Raw genomic sequence first — 24,761 nt, 5'->3', positions numbered from 1 at the left:
TATTATTCTGGTTATCATTTTTCATGAGACGATTTTGTGAAAGGAAAGAAGGTTTTTATTTTTTCTTTCTTTATTTTGGATGATTGGCCGGATAATGGTTTTGTTTTTTTTTTTTAAGTTGTGGTCAAATGCAGTGATTCGAGTTTCGTTTATGCTTCATTTGGTTGCTCCAAGTGGTGGAATATGAAGTCAAGAGAAGTCAAAGGGTAGGAGACGAGCATTTTGATTTGTAAGTAGAGGTGTCGTTACCAATATAGGGATAGAGGAGAGAGCACCATTCCCTATAAAATTCGACCAAAAGTCCTCACTTTTGGAAGGATTTGATTTGAAGAGTCGTACGGAGGGACAAGGAGTCCATGTCCGCAAGCAAGCAAGTATCACACAAGAGACATCCAAGGGAGTAAAAGGAGAGTCCAATGTTATCCTGGCAACCAAACGAGGAATTTGTCCAGCGTGGCAGCTATTCTCCAACAAACTTCCTGAAAAATAAAAACCCAGTAGCAACCAAACGGAGCATTAGTAAGATAGTTATATTATGAAGAAGTTTTTTGTGGGTGAGCTGGGGTTTAGCAGACCCCTAACAATTAGTTGATAAGAAAGGAAAATTTACAATCAATCATAGAATGTCTCAATTCTATCCGAATTTACATTATCAAGAGGAGGTATGAAATTATGGGAATAGGGATATCATCCCCTTTACAAAAGGTAGTTTACAGTTGCTTATCTCCAATCACGAGTCACTTCTCAGCTTTAGAAAGAACTGATGGTTTCTCTGATCCTAGTTAGGGCTGGGATTTTCCCATATTGGTAGCAGTAATTTCCACCAATGACATTCACTACATAGAGTGAATCCAATTCTATCCGAACATTTGTTATTCCCGTTGAAATAACTCAACTACCCCAATCGAAAGTTCGTCCAAGGGAGGAATCTTATAATCTAGTGTTCGACCCCCTCAAGACTCGGTAAAGTAAATAAATACCTTAGTAAATAAACAATAGTGGAATTTCTAGGAGGTGACGCCATGTACCATGGAAGGCTTCAACTCGAGGGAGGAATGCTGGACGATGGCTCAAGCCAGGGTCACACGACCTCGGGTCCCTTTGGTGTGGGCTCTCTATCGGAGGGACCATCCGCTCTTCGTTCGGTCAGATGGTCTCATCGTGCCATGTGTAGGCATAGCGTCAGAGTTTGATTTTCACCCCGACAGGTAGTCTGGGACCCACATGAAGGATGATGCGTGTGGCTAGAGGGCTACAATTGTTGCCCCTATAGACCTAGGGGTGCAACTCGAGTCGGGTTGGGACCAACCTGACCTGAGGAACCCTTTTTCCCAACCCGAACCTGACTTGATGAACCCTTTTTTCCAACCCAAACCCAACCTGACTTGAGTTTTTAAGCTTAAAAAATTGATAAAAAATGTGGGTTTCACTGGGGTCGGCTTGCCCAGACCCTCAACCCGAACCAGACCGATCCCAACTTGGGTTGGGAAAACTCAACTTGAACCTTACATAAACTCAACCCGACCCTACACAAATTTTTTTTCGGGCTGAACCCTTAAAATGATTAGAATGAGACTTAATGTGAACGCTGCTCTGCTTGGTTGTGTGAATTTTGCTGGGAGATTAGTAGAGGAAGAAGTCAAGCATGGACGATGGGGAGAAAAATAGCAGAAGATTGGTGAATAGTATTGGCTGAAGATGCAGGGGTGTCATTACCAAAATAGAGTACGGAAGAGAGAAAGAGAGGAAAGGGAATAAGACATGAATCTTCCCCTAATCGTCTCCCATAATTTCACCAAAATGGTGAAAAATGGGGAGAAAGATAAAGGGGGGAACATTGTGGCCATGTAGGCGCCACTTAGAAAAGAAAAGGTAATAATGTGTCAAAGAGAGTTTGGGCATCCAAACAAACATGCTTTGCGCGGGAAGAAAGGAGCGAAGGAAAAGCTTCTGGGAGATTCTAGCCAATAGGAAGAGAGGCGAAGCTTCTGGGAGATTCTAGCCAATAGGAAGAGAGGAGTAGAGGCGAAGCTTCTCCTTTTTTCAGGGTTTTTCCTAGAAACCCCTCCCTTCCATTTTCTCTCGAGACCCTCCTCTCAGACTGGTTTTTTCCCTCTCTTCTCTCTCTCTCCATCTCTCGCATCTAGGTAAGCGTTCTACTCTTTTTATCTTTCCAGTCTGATTGACTACTGTTTATTGGCTCCACAATTTTTTTTTATTCTCAATGAATGGCCGAAAGAAATCTAGGGTTTTGTTGTTGATCTGCCATTTTGGTTTCGAAAGTTTTTTTTTTTTTTTTTACTCGATGCCTCTTGGGTTTTGATGATTTTTCCCCTTTATCTAGGTGAGCGCTTTACTCTTATCTTATCTGTTTGATTGACTGGTGTTTGTCTGTTTTTCAATTTTCTCTTCTTCTCAATGAATGGCTGAATGAAATCTAGGGTTTTTGAAAGTTTTTTTTTTTTTAATCTATGCTTATAGTTTCCTTTTGTTTTGTAGGGACTTACTTCCAAGTTTCACCAGCTATGGTTACCTAGGGTTTGTGTTTTCTTCGCATGTTCTGTTACCTATGGGCTTTTGTTTTGATTCTAGTTGACAATGAGTAGATATTGTGATCTATAGCCATTAAAAAAAAGATATTGAGATCCGTATCTGTTTGTAGGGTTTTTCTAATTGTTCGTGTTTGAGAGGGAGTTTTTTTTTTTGTGTGCTTTTTTATGACCTTATTTTTGTGCTCTGGAGCTTGAAATTTCCATCAATCTTGTTTTTCTTCTTTTCATTTTGTTGCGTTGAGCGTGTTTTGATTATTCTTCTTCCGATGAAGTTTGTGATCTGTATGTGGTGATTGGGATTTTGATGCTCTTCCGGTCATTTGGTATTTTTAATAGGTTTTGATGTTTCTAGCTGTTTGTTTTAAGGGGTGCAGCTTGGGCCCAGCCAGAACCTGACCCGACTAAATATTTACTCAACCTAGCCCGACCCGACCCGAGGACCCCCCCGCTCCTTTTCCCAACCCGACCCGACCTGAGCTCTAACCCGAGCCAACCTGAGTTTTCAAGCTTTAACGTACAAACTAAAAGCTAAAAGAAAAAAAGATAAAAAATGTCAGGTTTCACTTGGGTTGGGTTGCCTGAGCCTTCAACCCGAACCCGACCCGATCTCAACCTGGGTTAGGAAAACTCAAACCGAACCCGAGCCGATTTTTTTTTCCGGGCTGAACCCGACCCAAGTTGCACCCCTAGTTTGTTCAGGAGGTTTCCCTGTGTTTAGGGTTTTGCAGGGACTGATTTCTGGGATTTGGCTGCTACATATTTCTTGGCATTGCTTTTCAATCGTGTTTATATGTATCATATGTTTTTATTGTTTCCTATCTGTTTTGTTCTTTAGTATCATTCTTTCATATGGTTTAGACCCTGTTTGTTTCAGAATTGTTGCAAGCAATGGTGAGGGCCCCAACCAAAATTTATGGAGGCACTGTTCGTTTCAGATTCTGACACCCGATGGTGAGGGCCCAAATTTATGTCTAATTTTGAGACAATATTCAGTTGGGGCCCTCACCATCATCTGTCACAATCTGAAATGAACAGTGCCTCAGTGTTTTAAATTCATCTAAAAATTGGGAAAAATCTAGCGTTTTTTATTTATTTTTCTAGTTTGTATATTATCAGGTGTTTTGACATCTAGATTGTTTCCTCCTCTTTTAAAGTGGGGAATACTGACTTTCTTTTCGTTAACTGCAGGTCTTGTTTGCACGGCAAATGACTGTAAACTTTGGCAACGAATATTCATTCCCTCTTCGCTCTGATTTTAGTTTCATCTATCGTGATCGGTTGTGGTGTTCTTGTTTTAGCTTGTTTCGACACTGGATCTGTTTGATTGATTCCGGAGATGCTTTGTTGTGACTACGTTATACTTCTGGACCGTGGTGGTTATTGATACTGGTCGTGTTTTATTTGGAACACAAAGGAATTTTATTTTGATATTTAAAGTCAGTAGCACATACCAGTAGGGGCTGCTAATGACGAGGGGTCGCCTTCCACCTGGGTTTCGTTTTCGCCCGACTGATGAGGAGCTGGTTAAATATTATCTAAAAAGAAAGGTTATGGGAAAATCACTTTGTTCCAAAGTTATCTCTGAGATTGATTTGTACAAATTTGATCCTTGGGATCTTCCAGGTATCCCCATTTCTGGAACTTCTGTCAACTGTATTAGTTGGTTGAATGATTTTATGCTGATTTCCTGTTTTCCTCCCTTTTTTTGGTGATCACCAATTTTGCTTCCTTGTTTGATTAGGATTTGTACTAGATTCTTATTTTAGCTGCTTGAATTGTCAAGTGTGATTCTTTCTACATCTGCAACTTGCTGTTTCTAAAATGGGATTCCAAATTTTGAAAGTTTCGGGGTAATTTGTATGTATGTAATTTAGTGAGAATGCTTTATGGATGCCCTTATTCTGAACTTCTGGTTGCTTATTGTATCTCGCTTGTAATATTTTTTTGCACCATTGGGTTCTATTGGGAATGCCTTTTTCTAGTAATTTTCCTCAAGATTCATGGAGCATTTCTGTAGTCTTTTTTTTTTCCTGTTTGTTAGCTGCATTCCACGCTCGTGCCTTGAATCTTAATCTCACTTCACTTCCATTTTGGTGCAGAAAAATCTTGCTTGCGAAGCAAAGACCTTGAGTGGTATTTCTTTTCCCCTCGAAATAGGAAATATGGGACTGGGCCGAGAATAAAACGTGCCACTGACATTGGATTCTGGAAAACCACCGGAGAGGATGTCCCTGTTTGTCATAATTCTCGAACTGTTGGGATGAGGAGAACTCTTGTTTTTTATATAGGAAGGGCACCGCGAGGAAGAAGAACTGATTGGGTAATGCACGAATATAGGCTTGAAGACCAGGAGCTGGTTGACGCTGGCATCTTACAGGTAAAAGTCTGTTCTTGTTTATGGTGTTTAACATACAGATCTTTTATTGTGTCTGTAATCTGTATACCAAACTTTATGGAGGTGTAGGTAGTGGTCCTATTAAAATTTATGATATCTTTGCTGACAATGATACACTCTTGTCTAGTGCTGTGTTCATGTTCGTATATGCCTGTTCTTCGAAACAGATCAACCTCTCCCATGGACACACTTTTTTGGGTGTGGGACGAATATGCTAATATGATTGAATGGTCAATGCGGATATAGATTTCCCAGATTGTTCAGATCAGCAGTAATCTCTAATTTGAGACCCAGTTCATGGATATGCCTAAGTTTTGTCTGGTGACCTAATTATCGTATCAAGTGAATCCGAAATCTCAAATGATCAATCCTTTACTTTGATGACAGGTTGCCTACATAGAAGCAACATGTGAAAACCAGAATGCCCTTTGCAGATAATTCATTTCCAAATCATTTATATTTTATCATCTATATATATGTATATAGACACAAATATATATGTATGTATGAATTGTATACAGGCTTATATAACATTGGTACTAAGCCATAACGACTACTATTAATTAAATCCCATGATTGATAATTGCTTGAGCAATCAATAATATGAAGCGGACTATGTTATATATCTGGTTGTTCTAGACTGGCAGGTTTCTTTTTATATTCTCGTCAAATGTTTTTTTTTTTTGTTCTAGAGACCAGGGTGCATGTCCTTCTCTTTTACTTTCTCTATTTAATAAATAAATTGAAGTTGCCGCCCCAGACTCCTACATAAATGTCCCGGGCTAGGGAAAAAAAAGCAGTCTATGTTATATATTAGATATTTCTGAATGCGCAATGTACCCTGTTGGTCATGTGTTAGGTTCTGATCCTTTTAGATCTCTTTTATCTTCTTTTATGAATACTGCTAATGTAAATTATCAATTACTACAAATTTTGAGTTTTATCCATGTTAATAGTAAGATTTTTATATGCAAACAAAGCCTTATATTGTTAAAGTAAGGGAACTCAAAAAAAGCATTACATTTACTTAAGGTGAAGGCCCCTGCCTTTCTCTCCAATACAATTATAAAATTTAAATTTTACTTTCGTTAGCATGTGTCTGTCTAAAACATAATTTTGTCTCTAATAGCTATACCGGCCCTCCCTATTCCTCTTCCTCTCTTTAGCGCACACCGTCATATAACTTTTTTTGGCTAGTAGACTATCAAGGAAACTGTTTCCATGAAAAAATAAGACCATTTCCAATTATACATGCTTCCATGAAGCTTTGGGTTGAACAATTTGTTTGGTTTGGTAACCTTATTTATTTTTCAAAAAGGCTGAAGGAACTTGACCTTTTTATGTAATACCATTAATTGTGACTAACAAAAACCTTCAAGTGAATGGTAGTTTAGTGTAGAAATTTATTTCAGATTTTGGTCAAAAAGTTAACACATTTAGTTTTGAACTTTTAATAGGATTGGTGGTTGGTGTTGGAATCCAGTTATTGTAATTCAATTTAATTTTTCCTATACTATTGTACAAAATTGCTCTGTAGTTACCTTTTTTTTGTGTTTTAACAGGCGGAGGCATGAAGCGAGTGGTTCAACCCTCTCTTAAGGGGTGGTAAAAGAGACTATTTTTTCTTATTTTTAAATAAAAATAGAAATATCATGAAAATACCAAAAAAATAACTATTAATTATAGAAGAAAATGTGCTACATTTCCAAGCACAAGTAATCATTTAATTTAACCAAGAGAAGAAAGTACAAACCTAGAAGGGTCAAATATTACAAAAGATATTACAGTGTCAAAGACTTGGTTCATCAACTAGTTGGCAAAAACAGAAATGAAAAGCTATGTTGTTAGCTAGATACGGATACGGTATATGATACGTTAAAGGATTTGGTATGAGGATAGCCTAAACCCCAACATCTTATGATAGGGGTACGTCGTTGATAAGCTTTTGTTCCATAAATGATTAGCTACGAGGATACCCTAAACTCCAAAATCTTATGATAGGGGTACACCATTGACAAGCTTTTGTTCCATGAAAGATCTGTTAACCCTAGGATGCAAGGATAGTTTGTGATATTAAATTTCGCATTATTGTCATTGTCAACTTCAATGTTCACACATTAAATTATAATGCTTTCTTAACGGCACATATGGTTGCAGCCCAACTGCGAAGGTTGACTTGGTTATACCCACATTGGTAAAAGCCATTTATGGAACAAAATGTGCCTAGTATACTCAAACCATTATGGGTCTATATAAAAACACAATTCCATGATTTTTTTATATTTTAAAAAGGCAAAATGATATGAAGTGTCACATAATATGCTAGAATAAAAGGATCTGTATGGTGCTATGAACTGAGCTGTACTTGAATTGTCAAAAGAAAAACTAAAATATGATATAAAAAAGAAGTATCAGAGCCTTCAGAGGTGTCGCCTTACTCATATCCTAGTTTCCTTATACTCATACTCCAAGCTTTTGAATGATTTGACTATCATTTAGATGAAAAGCTTTAGATTTATAAGAACGCCTTCGATTCCTTATGAATTTAGGTCTTCATGCTCAACCTCATTGTCCGCATCCAACCGCATCCACTTTAGCCATGTATTGGATGCCCTCATCATTTTCACCCTCTTTATCATCAACTTCTTCATCACACCCCTCCTCATTTGTGACAGACTGATGTGATCAGGCCCATCTTCCAACCATCTATAGTATCCAGGACTTTATGTTTCATTATATTGTTATTTTGGAGTCTAGATGTGGCCACATCATCGGGCCCCACTACACCTCACACATCACATTTCATGCTTCTTTCCATGACTTGATCATAGTGCTCATGACTAGTTACTATTCCCCTTTATTTCAAATAGGGGCAGTTAAGGCATTACTTAATGATGACTTAAGTGAGATGTTCTCATTGGCCCTTATTAAACTTAAGTGGTGAGAGCCTATTGGTCAAGAAAGGAGGCGACCTTTATCTCTTAAAAGGATTTATAAAAGAGAGGCCAAGGGAGGATTTATAAAAGGGAGGCCAAGGCCAAGGATTTATAAAACAGTCCTCACTACCCTATCTTGTTTCGCCCTCTTATCCCAATCCTATTCCTACACCTTTTCTTCTATTTCTCACCTTCCTGTCCTTCCCTTCCCCCCCTACTCTCCTGTCTACCTCTCTAGTTGCCCAAACATCCCTAGCAGTCTGTGCACAAGCAATAGGCCCTACCCTCCGCTTCCATATTCCTTGCGACTTCCTCCTAATTTCTTCTTCCCTGGTTGATAACCTTGTTGGTTACAACCTTCCTCTCCGACTTTTCCCATCTCTTGATACCTACAGTCCTTATATCTATCGAGGAGCTTCTCTAGTGTTCGAGGGGCTGCGCACGACCATATTTCCTTAATAGCTCCCTTAGACCTCGACCTATTGGTGCAACTGCAGTTATCTTGAGTGGATTGGGCTTCCCGGATTCTCCACCACACGTCTTTAGCCTCCTACAGTAGAATCTGAGGGTGACGCATTTTTTTTCCCGTGAGATGTGACCGTTGTTATTTCTAGCCCGTTTAGCCTTCATTTCTAATGGAATTCATTTCATAGAAGAGTGGCAAAGTTTTTCGGCCGGCTGCCAACTTGACGCCAACCCTCCTCCTTTACCCTGGATTGGGACAGGCTGTGGAAAACACAAGCGGAGTTTCCAATTACAATAGAACTGCACCAAGAATCAGCTCTAAGCCCTTATCCTTTTACCCTAGTTATGGATGAGCTTACGGAGGGTATCCAAGATGAGGTGCCGTGGTGTATGTTATTCGCAAATGATATAGTATTAATAGACGAACCAAAGCAGGAGTAAATGCTAAATTAGAGTTATGGAGAATTACTTTGGAATCTAAAGGTTTTAGACTGAGTAGGACTAAGACAGAATATATGGAATGCAACTTTAGTAATGTAAGGAGGCGGGACGAGGACGTAGTAAGTATGAGTGGACAGGAGGTACCTAAGAGGGATATATTTCGATATCTTGGTTCAATTCTACGCAAGGAAGGAGAGATTGAAGAGGATGTTTAACCATAGAATAAGAGCAGGTTGGTTGAAGTGGAAGCTTGCCTCAGGAGTTCTGTGCGACTGTAAAATCCCTACCAAGTTGAAGGGAAAGTTTTTTAAGACAGCTGTGAGGCCAGCCATGCTGTACGGCTCAGAATGTTGGGCCACCAAAAAGTAGCATGTGCATAAGATGAGTGTAGCGGAGATGCGAATGCTTAGATGGATGTGCGGCCACAGAGAGAATTAAAAATGAAGACATTCGTAAAAAGGTGGGGGTGGCTCCAATCGAGGAGAAGATGAGAGAGCACCTCTTAAGATGGTTTGGACATATCCAACGTAGGCCTTTCGATGCTCCGGTGAGAAGAGGTGACTCGTGCGAAATTGAGGGAGTAAAAAGATGTAAGGGTAGACCGAAAATAATATGGGTAGAAACAGTGAGGAAAGACTTGATAGCTAGGAACATAACAGAGAACATAACCTTGGATAGGATAGAATGGAAGAAAATGATCCACGTAGAAGAACCCAACTAGAACCAAGATTAGAGCCGGGAAGACCCTTTTTACCTTCATGATTTTTTTTTTCTTCTAAAGGATTCATTTAGCTGACCCCAACTAGCTTGGGACAAAGGCTTTGTTGAGTTGAGTTGAGTTGAGTCTAGCCTATATTTGCTTTACCCTTACCCTTTTGGTCGCATACCATTGCTCCTATATTTGTCATGACATTGTTTGACCCTTTATAGGTAGTTAGTTCAGACGTGTGCTACTATATGTATATACATTTGCTATTTCATTTGTGTGATCTATTTGAGAAATGCATGTTAGACATGTGCTGCTATATTTATATACATTTGCTATTTTATTTGGTGTGATCTATCTGAGCAATGCATGTTCGGGACAGGTTTTAAACTTATTGTTATCTTTACGGCTAGATTAAAGTAAATTGCTTTAATGTGATATGATTAATTTTTTTGATTGCCTAAGCTGAAATTGGAACTGATTAATGCTACTTTTTGTAAAGTAGAAAATGACCAAAATAACCTTATCATAAAAATGACTAAAATACCCCTACCGCGTTAAAAATTCCCAAAGTACTTAGCTTTGAAAATGATCAAAATACTCATATCTCACAAAACTGATAACATTACCAAAATACCCCTATATTTTGGAAAATAACCAAAATACCCTCATCTTTTTCACCCATAACTCCCAAGGATTAGGGGTATTTAGGTCATTTTTATGAGATGGAACTTTAGTAATTTTCTATGATATCGAGTTATTTTTGTCATTGTTATGATAAGGGTATTTTGGTCATTTTACATGAGATAAGGTATTTTGGCCATTTTCCTTGAGATAGGGGTAGTTTAGTAATTTTAATTATAGGGCTCTTGTAACAATATCCTTCACTTATAATTCCTTTAGATAATTTATTCTTTTATAATACAACATGGAACAAACCACGGGCAAAAATAATTCAACGCAATCAAAACCCCGTCTTCAAAGATACTCCTCTATGTATATAAAAGTTTCTTGATTCTCACCCACTACATATTTTTAAGGTTGTGTCGTGCACAATACAAAAAATTGAAAATATAAACAAGATAAAAATACCAAATGTAATATTTTTCTGCACCACCATCATTCATGGAAACATAAAATATTTACAATCACAAAATAAGGAGAAGATGAGAAGAAAAATAAGGCCAATTATTTTGATCATTAACAATTTTTAAATGATTCCTTTCCAAAAAAAGGAAAGATAAACTACAGCAAAACCAAGTGTAAAACAGGCGAAAATCTAACTACTATATATAAAGGCAAAATGATGGGTTAATGTTTTCCACCCTTTGCCAAAAATTCCATCTATATCCCAGTTGTACTATGCCTATTCTCTTCACTAAGACGTTATGATATTATACTTTCTTTAGGGCAAAATTGTAATCTACATCTACATATATAAAGGCAAAATCTTGGGTTATTTTCTTCCACCCTTGCCAAAAATTCCATCTATATCCCAGTTGTATTATGCCTATTCTCTTCAATAAGACGTTATGATATTACCTACTTTCTTTAGGGTAAAATCGTAATCTACATCTACATATATAAAGGCAAAATTTTGGGTTATTTTCTTCCACCCTTTGCCAAAAATTCCATCTATATTCCAGTTGTATTATGCCTATTCTCTTCAATAAGACGTTATGATATTACCTACTTTCTTTAGGGTAAAATAGTAATCTACATCTACATATATAAAGGCAAAATCTTGGGTTATTTTCTTCCACCCTTTGCCAAAAATTCCATCTATATCCCAGTTGTAGTATGCCTATTTTTAGGGCTGCAACTCGAGCCGGGTTTTACCCGACCCGCATCGACCCGACCCGAAAATAGCCTGGGTTGGGTTCAGGTTTCATGGGTTTCGGGTCGAGCCGGGTTGAGCATTCAAAAGCCCGCATGAATCTCGGGTCGAGCCGGGTTTGAAGGGGCCCGACCCGACCCGACCCGACCCGAGTTTCATAAGTTATAGTATGTACATTTTTTTCTATTGTTAGTTAAAAGTTAAAAGTGAAAACCCACGCACCCACTGTTATTGTATGTGAGTGTAATTTCTGCTTCTATGAGTTGAGTTGATTCAAGTGTTTGATTCAGCATTGTTTGATTGTAATTACAACATTGTTTGATTACAACATTGTTTGATTCAAGTGTAATGCGAGTGTAATTACATCATTGTTTGATTCAAGTGTAATGTGAGTGTAATTTCTGCTTCTATGAGTTGAGTTGCCTTGCCAAACAAGAATTTTCCTTAAAAAATTGCGCCAACGTGAAAAAACCCGACCCGACCCGAACTGACCCGAGATTTATCATGGGTAGGGCCGGGTTTGGGAATCGTGGGTTTTCCGAAAAAAAACCCGACCCGACCCGACCCGACCAGAGATATTTCTTGGGTAGGGTTGGGTTCTCCAAAACCCGACCCGCCCGACTCGAGTTGCAGCCCTACCTATTTTCTTGAATAAGACGTTATGATGTTACCTACTTTCTTTAGGGTGAAATCGTAATCTACGTACAAAAAGTACTGGCACAGGGTACCTGTCTATGACAATTACGGAAAAAAGTACCAAGAAGAGGTAAAGACATATGACAATGACGAAAGAACTACTTGATATTACTCATGCAGGACACTTGCAAAATATTGACGGATTCCGGGCACCTTAAGAGGAACAACAATTATGGAAACCTCTATCGATTGGAGGGCTAAAATCAACCTATATCGATTGGAGGGCTAGGATCAACCTATGGAAATGATTTTATGGGCACAACCGATTGATGTTGTGTTCCATCACATGGACGGTTTGGATCAACCTATAACCCTCTATAGATCGGAGGGTTCGGATCAACCTATGAAAATTATTTTTGGGGCACCACCTATGTAGGCAGTGGCCCATCTAATGGACGGTTTGGATCATCCTATGGTACGGGCCATACCGTACATTTTAATAAAGTGAGAAGTGCGATCATCAAAATACGGTGAGTAGTGCCATTACAAAATATGGTAGTGAGGACATTAGCACTATATATAATTTGAAACCATCGTTGTTACTTGGATGTTCTCACGCGGGTCGGGTTCAAAATGAATTTGGGTTGGGCCAGGTTAAGCTTTTTTGCAAATCGGGGTTGGGTTGGGTTGGGTTGGGAAAAATCAACCCGAATTGGAAATAGGGTCGGGTCGGGTTGGGTTGTCGGGCAACCCGACCCGACCCGAAACCCGAATTTGGGTTCCATCTGAAGAAGTTCTGTATATGTGTTTTTCTTTTTCAACATTGAAATAGTCTCCACTGTCCACAATAGATGGTTTGGATAATCCTATGGTGCCGGTCATACCGTACTTTAATAAAGTGAGGAGTGTGATCATTAAGATATAGTAGTGCGGATAACATTTCCCTTTGTTAATTGTTAGTCCCTATTTGGTTTGGATTTTGAGAACTGATTGTGAGTTACAAACTGATTATTGGTGACTCACTATTGCTTCTCAAAATCCAAAACAACCCGGCTTGAGTTGAGATGGTCAACAATTGGTACCATATCTCAGTGACATAGATTCATTGACATAGGTGCAGTCCAATCTCTGCCAAAGGGGATAAAAAATCGGTCAATGCATTGGCAATGAATGATTGTGAAACTCTACTTTTTGGCAAAACTAAGAAGGTATATTTTATAGTTTACATTTATTTTTTTCTTAATTTGTCATCTTCATATTAACACATCATTTAGTTATTTAGTGACTTGCAAATTTATGTCTCTCATACTTCTTCTTTTTTTCTTTTGAAAATTTTACTTTTATTTATTTATACGCCAGTACTTACATTTTCTCTTCGATTTATTTCTTTTTCTTTTATTTATATGCATCCATCTAAGAAATAAGCTCTCAACTTTATTGTAGGTTAATTGATATAAATATCCTTTGTGAAGTCTTCTTAATCACATTGTCTTAGGGTTTACTTGTGCTAAATGTTTGTACCAATTCACATGCCAAATGGTCTTTATCATAAAAAAAATTCATTTCTGCCTATGCCTATCTAAATGCATAGAGTTCACTTATGTAGGTTTTACAGCTATTTTTAGGCCATTACTTAATTTGTGGTTATTCTTACGCGAAATGTATTGCACGTGCATTTTTACTAGTATTTACAATCACAAAAGAAGGAGAAGAGAAGAAGAAGAAATAAGGCCGGTTATTTGATCATTAACAAAAATAATTTCAATCACTCCTATAAAAAAATAAAAACATAAACAAGAAAAAAATCAACGGAATATTTTAAACATAAACAAGAAAAAAACAAATGGAAGATTTTTCTACAACAACATTCATTGAATTAACAGAAAAAAATATTTACAATCACAAAAGTAGAAGAAAAAAAGGCAAATTATTTTGATCATCAACAATTTTTATCTTCATTAATAAAAAACTAAGCCAACACAGACTCTGCATAGACAATCTTCTAACAAAATAAAAAAGAAAAAACCCTAATTTTTTCAGTTAGATGATGGAATGAATTACCTTCACCTGAATATGAACCAGGCCTCTTCTTCTTCTTCTTCTTCTTCTGCTCTTTACTATCAGCATCATTGGTCGGTAACTTGAATTGGCAAATCGGACAAGAATTTCTCGAATCTAACCACCACGGAATTATACAATCCTCATGATATATATGTTCACATGGAAGCTTCTTCAATAATCCCCCATCATATACCGACAAGGTTTTAAATCTCGGTTTCGGTCATCACCGAAACGTTTCGGTTTCGGTACGAAATTTCGGACGAAATCTTGTAAAAATTTCACCGAAATTTCGGGTGAAATTTTGTACTTCACCGAAACGTTTCATCGAAATTTCCGAAACGTTTCACCGAAATTTCCAAAATTTCACCGAGATTTCCGAAATTTCACCGAAATTTTACCGAAATGAAACGTTTCGGCCGAAATTTCCGAAACGTTTCGGCGAAATTTGGTACTTTTCCGACTCATTGTGAATTTCGTTTCGTTTTCCACCGAAACCGAAATATTTCGGCCGAAACGTTTCGTTTCGGCCGAAATTTAAAACCATGTATACTGATTCCTTACAAACGACACAGATCAAGCCCTCTCCTTCCGAGATCTGAGTGATCTCGACCGTCGGTAGCGCTGAGCCCACAGATCTTGCCGCAGGAGGTGCTTCTCTCCTCCTTCCTCTCTCATTCTCCAAAAAATCCTAAAGCAAAACCTTGTATCCCTCCGCATCGACATAATCCTTGGGATTTCCGATGAAATCCTCCGGATTTCCGTCCGGAATCTCTACGTGTAATTCAATCGTGTTGTCTTCTAAACCCTGGAGAATCTCAGACCATCGGATCCGTAATAAACGAAGCAGATCGCGCTGCCGTGAACCATTTCTTCTTCCTACCTTTCTCAAGAAGAAATATTGATCGGCAGCCATCACCCTCCACCTCGAACAGGAACTGTACAGTGCTCGTCTTAGAATCATTCCATTTCGAAATGGATTCATGGGTAGAGGGCATATACTGATAATCCCAGCACTAAAATCAACCCATTTGATGCATGGGAAAGTTGCTGGCGAAATTTTTCCACCTTCCTAGCCGCAGATAACAACCAAAAATCTCTTTTCCGAACTTTAAAGGGTTCCATGTCATACTTGTAACATGTATTCCAACTGTACCGAATGTTTAAAAGGTCATCTTTTCGAAGTTGAATAATCTCATTCTCGATTATCTTCCACCTTTCACAAAAGGTTAGCGTTGCAACAGACTTTGAATTAAGAGTCAATATGTTTTGAATTAGGTATTTTCTTTCAACTTTCCGTGTGTTGGGTAGTTTATCCACTATCATTTTACCATGCAATATAATTCCATCAGGAGTTCTCTCATTGAGACCCACATTTGAAAGTCTCAATGGAAACCTCATCTCAATTTTCCAGAAACAAAAATTTCTGTCTAGCAGATATCAGCCATACTTTTTAAGAAGCATCGTGTATGGTGTTGTATCCGTATTCCACGTAAAATAATAATACCGTTGACTTAGTAGATGCAAGTTTTCCTTGTTAAGAGAAACTGGGAGGGTTCCTGAAGATTGTAAATTCTTCGTCCCCGTTGCACAAATTCAAGCATATTATAGCAGAATTGCTGCAATTCTTGTTGCTGACCATAGGATATGGCATCATTCAAGACCAAAAGTTCGTCATCATCTATAATATCATTGTTCATATCACTACAAACATCACATAATATTCTCCAATCAAGAGTTGAAAGGCAATCGAAATTTTCGGACTTTGTTTCATTATAGAATCTATACAGTGCATGTAAATAATCTGCCTTGTATATGCCAAGAGGACGTGCATTCGCAAACATTCGTAGCGGTTATACCCATGGATATAGTGGACAAGAACATACTTGTTCGGATTTGCGGTGTTGAAGAACCTAAGCAACTCGCACACAAATATGTTAACAGTCATTTTCAGGCACATAATCGCGACCCATGTACCGAATGTTGGCTGACAATCAATTTTTTCTTAATCTCGAACAAATCGTTTTCCCAGTTTGTCTTGGATTTTGACAACCGATTGTGACTCCAAAACTGATTATTGGACTCAAATTTACGTTTAATTTTGGGTCCAATAATCACTTTGGGACTCACATTTAGTTCTCAAAATCCAAAACAAACAGGGCCTTTTAAAATCCAATAATCACAGGACCCTATGGCCATGAAATATTTTTTATGACTCGAAAAATAGATTTCGACCAGGAATGTAGAGTTTGGCTAATGATGAAGCCCTTTGACTTAAACAAAAAGCCTTCAGATGAAAAAGAACCACGAATTGAAGAAGAAACATCAGTGGCCTTAAACCGGGGGTTAAAACGTGATTACCCAGATTCTGGATCAATTGAAATACCAATACCTACTTTGCTGCCCTGTGCTTGGTTGAATTGTTCTCCTTGTGGCGAAGGTCCCCTAAGCTGCTCTTTCGACGAAGTTGTCACCTTCCATAAAAGATATTATGTGCACCATGTGATTAATTAGCAAAATAGCCCTGAAGAGGGAAATCGGTTTGGTTGTTGATCTCACAGATGCCACTCGCTATTATCCGCGATTGGACTGGGAGAAAAATGGTGTCAGATATCTTAAGATTCGGTGCACGGGGTGGGATTCTGTGCCTGAAAATGACTCGGTTAACATATTTGTGTACGAGTTGCTTAGGTTCTTCAACACCCTAAATCCGAAAAAGTATGTTCTTGTCCATTGTATCCATGAGCATAACCGCACATGAATGATGATAGTACATTTCCTAATGCGTTCGCAATTCATTTCCGTGACGACTGCGTTGCGGATGTTTGCGCATGCACGTCCTCCTGGCATATACAAGGCAGATTATTTGTATGCACTGTATAGATTCTATAATGAAACAAAGTCCGAAAATTTCGATTGCCTTTCAACTCTTGATTGGAGAATATTATGTGATGTTTGTAGTGATATGTACAACGATATTATAAATGATGACGAACTTTAGGTTTCGGGTGATGCCATACCCTATGGTCAGCAACAAGAATTACAACAATTCTGCTACAATATGCTTGAATTGCGAGTAACCGGGACTGTGAATTTATAATTTTCAGGACCCCTCCCAGTTTCTCTTAACAAGGAAAACTTGCATCTACTAAGTCAACGGTATTATTGTGTTATGTGGAATGCTGATGCAAACACCATACACGATGCTTCTTAAAAAGAATGGCTGTTATCTGATAGATAGAAATTTTTTTTTTTAGAGATTTGAGATGAGGTTTCCGTTGAGACTTTCAAATGTGGGTCTCAACGAGAGAACTCATGATGGAACTATATTGTATGATGAAATGATAGTGGATAAACTAACCAACACAGGGAAAGTTGAAAGAAGGCACCTAATTCAAGACATACTGACTCTTAATTCAAAGTCTGTTGCAACGCTAACCTTTTGTGAAAGGTGGAAGATAATCGATAATGAGATTATTCAACCTCGAAAGATGATCTTTTAAACATTCGGTACAGTTGGAATACCTGTTACGGGTATGACATGGAACCCTTTAAGATTCAGAGAAAGAATTTTTGGTTGTTGTCTGAGCCTAGGAAGCTGGAAATATTACAAAAGATATTACAGTCTCAAAGACTTGGTCATTTAACTAGTTGGCAAAAACAGAAATGAAAAGCTATGGTGTTAGCTAGATACGGATATGGTATCTGATGCGTTAAGGATTGGGTATGAGGATAGCCTAAACCCCAACATCTTGTGATAGGGGTACGTCGTTGATAAGGTTTTGTTTCATAAATGATTGGCTACGAGGATACCCTAAACTCCAAAATCTTATGATAGGGGTACACAATTGACAAGATTTTGTTCCATGAGATCTGTAAACCCTAGGATGCGAGGATAGTTTGTGATATTAAAGTAGTCAAATTATTGTCATTGTCAACTTCAATGTTCATACATCAAATTATAGTGCTTCCTTAACTGCACATGAGGTTGCAACCCAACTGGAAAGGTTGACTTGGTTATCCCCACATTGGTAAAAGCCATTTATGGAACAAAATGTGCCTAGTATACTCAAACCATTATGGGTCTATATAACAACACAATTCTATGATTTTTTTGGGGAGTGATAAATCGACTCCCATATATCTTAAATCGACTTCCCATGTGTCTTTCTCTCTCCTATGTTTTAGAGAGAGAAAGAGGAGAGAGAAAGACAGATGGGGGGTCGATTTAAGATATTTGGGAGTCGATTTATCCCTGCCCTTTTTTTTATATTTTAAAAAGGCAAAATGATATGAAGTGTCACATAATATGTTAGAATAAAAGGATCTGTATGGTGCTATGAACTGAGCTGTACTTGAATTGTCAACTGAAAAACTAAAATATGATATAAAAAAGGAGTATTAGAGGTCTCGCCTTATTCCTATCCTAGTTTCCTTATACTCATACTCATTGCTTTTGAATGATTTGACTATCATATAGATGAAAAGCTTTAGATTTATAAGAACACCATTGATTCCTTATGAATTTAGGTCTTCATCCTCAACCTCATCGTCCGCATCCACTTTAGCCATGTATTGGATGCCCTCATCATTTTCACCCTCTTTATCATCAACTTCTTCATCACACCCCTCCTCATTTGTGACATACTGATTTGATCGGGCCCCATCTTCCAACCATCTATAGACTTTTCAGTTATTTAGTTTTTTAATATATCCAGGACTTTATATTTCATTATATTGTTATTTTGGAGTGTAGATGTGGCTACATCATCTGGGCCCCACTACACCTCACACATCACATTTCATGCTTCTTTCCATGACTTGATCATAATGCTCATGGCTAGTTACTATTCCCTTTTATTTCAAATAGGGGCAGTTAAGGCATTACTTAATGATGACTTAAGTGAGATGTTCTCATTGGCCCTTATTAAACTTATGTGGTGAGTGCCTATTGGTCAAGAAAGGAGGCTACCTTTATCTCTTAAAAGGATTTATAAGGCCAAGGGAGGATTTATAAAAGAGAGGCCAAGGCCAAGGATTTATAAAACAGTGCTCACTCCCTTATCTTGTTTCTCCCTCTTATCCCAATCCTATCCCTACACCTTTTCTTCTATTTCTGACCTTCCTTTCCTTCCCTTCCCTTTTTCCCCCTACTCTCCTGTCTACCTCTCTAGTTGCCCAAACAGTCCCAGCAGTCTGTGCACAAGCAATAAGCCCTACCTTCCACTTCCATATTCCTTGCGACTTCCTCCTAATTTCTTCTTCCCTGGTTGATAACCTTGTTGGTTACAACCTTCCTCTCCGACTTTTCCCATCTCTTGATACCTACAGTCCTTATATCTATCGAGGAGCTTCTCTAGTGTTCGAGGGGCTGCGACGACCATATTTCCTTAATAGCTCTTCTAGACCTCGACCTATTGTTATCTTGAGTGGATTGGGCTTCCCGGATTCTCCACCACACGTCTTTGGCCCCCTATGGTAGAATCTGAGGGTTATGCATTTTTTTCCCGTGAGATGTGACCGCTGTTATTTCTAGCCCGTCTAGCCTTTATTTGCTTTACATTTACGCTTTTGGTCGCATACCATTGCTGCTATATGTATATACATTTGCTATTTCATTTGTGTGATCTATTTGAGCAATGCATGTTGGACATGTGCTGCTATATTTATATACATTTGCTATTTTATTTGGTGTGATCTATTTGAGCAATGCATGTTCGGGACAGGTTTTAAACTTATTGTTGAGTTATTTTTAAGGCTAGATTAAAGTAAATTGCTTTAACGTGACATGATTAACTTTTTTGACTGCCTAAGCTGAAATTGGAACTGATTTATGCTACTTTTTGTAAAGACTATCCCCCTTAGGCTCAAAAGGGTTCTTCGGCGTAGTTTGCGATCCTCCGGGTTTGCATGCAAACTGACATTTAACCAGTGCTGCAGCCGTCATACCTCGATGAGAAGAATCCCTTGAAAGTGATGGATTTGGATTCTCCATTGAACGGTTTGGAAGTAATGAAGTAAATAGTGTTATCTCCAAAAACTCATCAAAAAAACTTAAATCTTCTATAAATCATATACTGAGAGCTTTTTTATTGAATGATATCATATACGAGTGTTTTGATCCATGAAATGGGAGGTACACCTCACATAATTATTAGACTAGATTGAAGTTAATCGAAATAAAATTGGTCACATTCTTTGCCAGTTCGCCCTTTCAGCCTGCGCACGTATGCACATGTCTGACCTGAGGAGCATTGAGGAGTATGCCTCATTGGTGTCATGTTTTTTTTTCTACACCTAGGCTTACGCCTCATATGGTTTTAAATGTATTGCTTTTTGAAAACAAAGACTATTGATGTATTGACAGAAAACAGTAGGATGATGTAACTGTTGTGATGACTGGTTGTTGGGCTTACAATTCATAATTCAATTTTTTGCTGCCATTTGATAATGGTAGATCTTGATAGATTACTTAACTAATTTATCCTATCCTAAGTTGTATTCTAGAAAGTGATTGAAGTTGACCCTTTCTATCTACCCGTCTCCCTTTATGAATGCTATGCTTTTCTTGGGGTCATTTGTTTCCATAAGTTCTTTGGACTTAGTGTTCCTTTTTACTCAAACATTTTGGAGTCATTTGTTGCTATCCTTGTCCCATTCTTCGCATTTATGTTTAGTACTGTCTCAAATAAATGGGGTTGGGTTTCTTCTGCAGGATGCGTATGTCCTTTGCAAGATTTTTCAAAAAAGTGGCCGAGGCCCGAAAAATGGTGAACACCACGGAGCACCATTTGAGGAGGAAGAATGGGATGATGATTCTCTGATATCTTTTCCTGTTGTTGACCCGGTATCTCCTTTGCTTCCTCCAGTAGATGGGCAAAATATTATCACGACACAGAGCGCCTTTGACACTGGGAAAGGATGTGGCTCTTTAGTAGGGTCTTGTTCTCAACAGTTTGGAACCTCTGGTGGCGGAGAGGAGCACTCCTCCTTACAAGAGTCTGATGATCTTGATATGTTTCTGCGAAAATGTTGTGACAATGATGATGACACTTTATGTTCGCAGAGAAATGGCATTGAGGAGGTAAGCTTTTTTTTTTTAAATTGCTGTTTGTTCATTTTTATTTTTAGAGGAATGATAGAATGAAGGGCGCCATAGCAAAAACAAGCTACAAGGGCGTCCCATTGGTCCATATCCACCTAAAGTCAACATAGCGCATTTATTGCTCTTCCATTTCGTAATTTTCTGTGCCTACTTAGTGGATATGGACCATGGGGCCACCCTTGTAGCTTGTTTTTGCAAGGGAACCCTTCATTCTATCATTTACCTTATTTTTATACCTTTGAATGTTACTCAGCTTCTTTACGCAAATTTTCATCGAACTTGCTTGCAGGAGCGGGGACCATTACCTCCGAATATTATTCTCGAGGATGCAGTTCCTATGGATGATGATGAGAGATTCAGTGGCTTAGAAGACATCCCCAGTCATGCAGAGCACAATACATTTGACGGATTACGTTCCCAATCTATTCCAGAAGGTGAACATATGATGCAAGAAATGCATTCAGGAGTCAATGATGGCTTTTATTTAGAGTTGAAAGATCTTCAGTTTCCGATAAAGGCTGACGATGAATATGGAATTTATCAGAATTTATATTCTCCAGTTGACAACTGGCATGGTGCTTCTATGTCCGATCCTGAGCCTGAGGTAGGCAATATTATCTTTTATATTCTTTTACTGCTTGCCTTCTATTTTAATATTTTTTTCATTTGATTGATGTTTGCAAATTAATCAGTCTCTATATACAACAGATTGATTTTTCGAAAATAAATACCATCTGGGAATGTCAAGAAGCTACGGGTAGCTCAGCTGCCCCTTCAGTTCAGTTAACAGAGGTGGAAAAAACACATGTTTTACAACCATTGGCAGGAGGTAGATTTCACAATCCCATGTTATTCTAATTACATTGCCCGGTACTTTTATTTTTTATTTTGAGTAGAAAGATGATAAAATGGGAAATAGAACAGCAGGAAAAACTTGGAGTCTATGTTTTTGTTTTACGAGATAATTTTATCAGGCAGTTTTGCAGTTGATGTGCATGTTGATTGCAACTCTGCAAGTAAACTCTCTATTTTCTCTCTTAATCTTTTAGTATGTTCCTGTGTAGACTCAGTAAAAAAGGGATCTGCGACCTCTGATTTGAGGTGAAGGCAGAAGAGCAGGTCCACAGGTTATGGTTTTTAAACTTAACTTTCATAGAGTCCATCATTCATCATCATTATCGTGTTCCATCCAGGTGAATTTTCGCCCCTTAACTCCAATGGAGGAGGATCTTTTTTAAAACTCCAGAGACTGTTGTGTTCTATCCCTGCTCTCTTGCTGCTCTGGCTACAGAGTACCTGTCTCTCGAGGCTGACTAGTGTGGATGCACTCGTGATGATACAATGGGCAAATCGGTGGATTTTCTTTGCATGTGTTGTTATGGGTATAAGTTGTCTGTGAAGCTTGTAAGAGATCTCTCATTAGGAGGATTCACTTTTTTGTTCCTCATTTCACAGCAGAGGATTTCACGTTATGTTTTCTCTTGAATGGTTTGACCAATTTTGTCTAATTGTTATACCATGTATAAAGATTCTTTCATCTATTCATTCCTGTAGGAGTTTCTTGATTTTCATGTAGAGAGAAAGAGATGTGGGGCTTCTAGCTGCTGGAGAGCCATCAATCTGAACAGAATTTTTTTTTATGAACTGGTGAGATTTTATTACTAGGAAAATATGCCATGACCAAGGCAGTAATGGGCTAGAAGCTTTGTGGAAACTATTCTCATCCCCTTTTTATTTCTTTCTTATTTTTTCTATTTCTTCTTTTAGAAATTCCCAGTCAGTCCTGGATTGGCCGGAGTCGATCGGGTTTCACCGTGGCAGAATCTGAATTGAATTAACGGTTAAAATTCAAACGAAAGCAAAATTTATTTTAGTTGAATATAATGAAGAATAAATATATAGTCTAGAATGTGATTGTGAAATGAGCTTAACTATGGAAATGGTTTTAAATCTAGTATGTATTTAATAAAGTAAATCAATTGAGAGCAGCCACATAGGCTCGCGTTTCAGTGGATTTTGCCGTCATTCACGAGGTGGCTGCTCTCACATGCAACAGGCCATCAGCGAAATGCCTCCTACGATCGACGCTAGCAAACTTCACTACTGATTAATTTGACTGCCTTTTGAGAAATGCCTTTTGCGAGCAAACTTCACGACTTATTAATTTGACCGTCTTTTGAGAAATGCCTTTTGCGATGGACGCTAGCAAATTTTGTCTTCATTCATGAGGTGGCTGCATGTTCTCCACCATAATTACATGCTAATAATGACTTTGTTATTCTAGAGGTATACTCAACTCAACTAAGTCTTTGTCACGAACTAGTTGGGGTTGGCTAACGAGTCCTTTAGAAATTTTGCATGAAGTAGGTGAAAGGGATCTACCCGGCTCAAATTGACCAAGTCTAATCCCAACACTAGTTGGGTTCGTTAAAATGGATAATTTTCTTCCATTCTCTCCTATCAAAGGTCATGTTCCTTGTTATGTTCCTAGCCCTCAAGTCTTTGCTCACTGTTTATATCCAAGTTGTTTTCGGTCTGCCTCGATCTCTTTTTACTCCATCAACTTGGCACTAGTCACTTCTTCTTATTGGAGCATTCAAAGGCCTACGTTGGATATAACCAAACCATCTTAAGCGGTGCTCTCTCATCTTTCTAATCAAGTTGTTATTCTAGAGGTATATGGGAAAATAAATTCACATTGCTTTTACAGAGAGCGCGAGCGCACTTTGTCAGTATCATTTTCTTATTCTTGTAGTTGTACTTTCCTTAATTTAAATTTTAGCATATTGGGCCTAATTATTTTAGAAACATTAGGTGCATATTATATTTGGGCTCTATATAACATGCCTAGACTACCACATTCGGTTTCGGATGATTATGGCTGGGATAAAGTTAATAAAGTTTTATTGAGTTTCTATGCAATTGAATGCATCATTTTATATTTTCAGTTTAGTTTCTATTGGGTTTTCTCGCAACGGAATGCCCATCTCACAGGTTTTTCATTATGTTTCTTTTCCATTTTACCATCCATTTCCGGTATATCTCTTACCTTTCCGAGGAAACTAGCTGAACAGCCTGAACGGACCCCTGGGGAGTTTCCTATAGGGATTTGCTAGCGTCCATCGAAGAAGGCATTTTGTGGATGGCCTGTTGCATGTGAGAGCAGCCACCTCGCGAATGAAGACAAGTCCGCTGAAAAGAGAGCCTATGTGGCTGATCTCGCAGAGATTTTTATTGATATCCTAACTTTGCGATCTTCGTACAAAGTCGGCCAAGTGGTTTTTTTTTTAAATAGATACCCCTACGTATGGGCACCATATCATAATGAGTATTTATTAGAAAATTTATTGGGGCAACATTGTTCAAAGATCCAAACCTTTCATTTGTTAGGCTTTCCCCCAAAAATTATCTCTTAGGGTGGTTAGAATCATCCTTTGGCCATGATTTTTAGGGGAGAGCTTATTTACATTGGGCCCAGCAAATGAATGGTTTGGATCTTCAGAAGAAGTTGGGCCAAAGTGATTTATTTTGAAAAAAAAGACGCTCTATGTTGTCCGCACATGGGATATGCTTTATTGAGAAATTATATGATGGGTAGCCGTACAAACCTGCATATTTCAAAAAGTAATT

General features: G+C 38.3%; 1 protein-coding gene across 3 annotated transcripts; it reads left to right on the top strand.

The window, feature by feature from the left end:
* The first annotated feature begins 1,868 nt into the window (after nt 1-1,868).
* Nucleotides 1,869-22,696, top strand: LOC143848350 (NAC domain-containing protein 82-like). Of its 3 annotated transcripts, XM_077357274.1 has the most exons (9): nt 1,872-2,147; nt 2,500-2,538; nt 3,741-4,175; nt 4,652-4,929; nt 20,742-21,110; nt 21,421-21,735; nt 21,840-21,960; nt 22,196-22,232; nt 22,325-22,430. In XM_077357274.1, the coding sequence occupies exons 3-9, from the start codon at nt 4,019-4,021 to the stop codon at nt 22,326-22,328; spliced, it is 1,281 nt and encodes a 426-aa protein (XP_077213389.1). In that variant the 5' UTR covers nt 1,872-2,147; nt 2,500-2,538; nt 3,741-4,018; the 3' UTR covers nt 22,329-22,430. The 3 variants fall into 3 exon arrangements, with proteins under 3 accessions (XP_077213387.1, XP_077213388.1, XP_077213389.1); XM_077357272.1 differs by lacking the exon at nt 22,196-22,232 and having other exon boundaries at nt 1,869-2,147; nt 22,325-22,696; XM_077357273.1 differs by lacking the exons at nt 2,500-2,538; nt 22,196-22,232 and having other exon boundaries at nt 1,869-2,147; nt 22,325-22,696.
* The last annotated feature ends 2,065 nt before the right edge of the window (nt 22,697-24,761 follow it).

Source organism: Tasmannia lanceolata, unplaced genomic scaffold, assembly GCF_043159265.1.
Source record: "Tasmannia lanceolata isolate RefF3 unplaced genomic scaffold, GAP_Taslan_0.1 ptg000016l, whole genome shotgun sequence".
Lineage (NCBI taxonomy): Eukaryota > Viridiplantae > Streptophyta > Magnoliopsida > Canellales > Winteraceae > Tasmannia > Tasmannia lanceolata.
This window is presented reverse-complemented; position numbering and strand designations above follow the sequence as displayed.

Excerpts from the sequence above, each read along its gene's own strand:
- LOC143848350 (XM_077357273.1), top strand. The coding sequence starts at position 4,019 with ATGACGAGGGGTCGCCTTCCACCTGGGTTTCGTTTTCGCCCGACTGAT. Across the intron at positions 4,930-20,741 it reads TTGACGCTGGCATCTTACAG|GATGCGTATGTCCTTTGCAA; the intron begins GTAAAAGTCTGT and ends TTTCTTCTGCAG. Across the intron at positions 21,111-21,420 it reads AGAGAAATGGCATTGAGGAG|GAGCGGGGACCATTACCTCC; the intron begins GTAAGCTTTTTT and ends ACTTGCTTGCAG.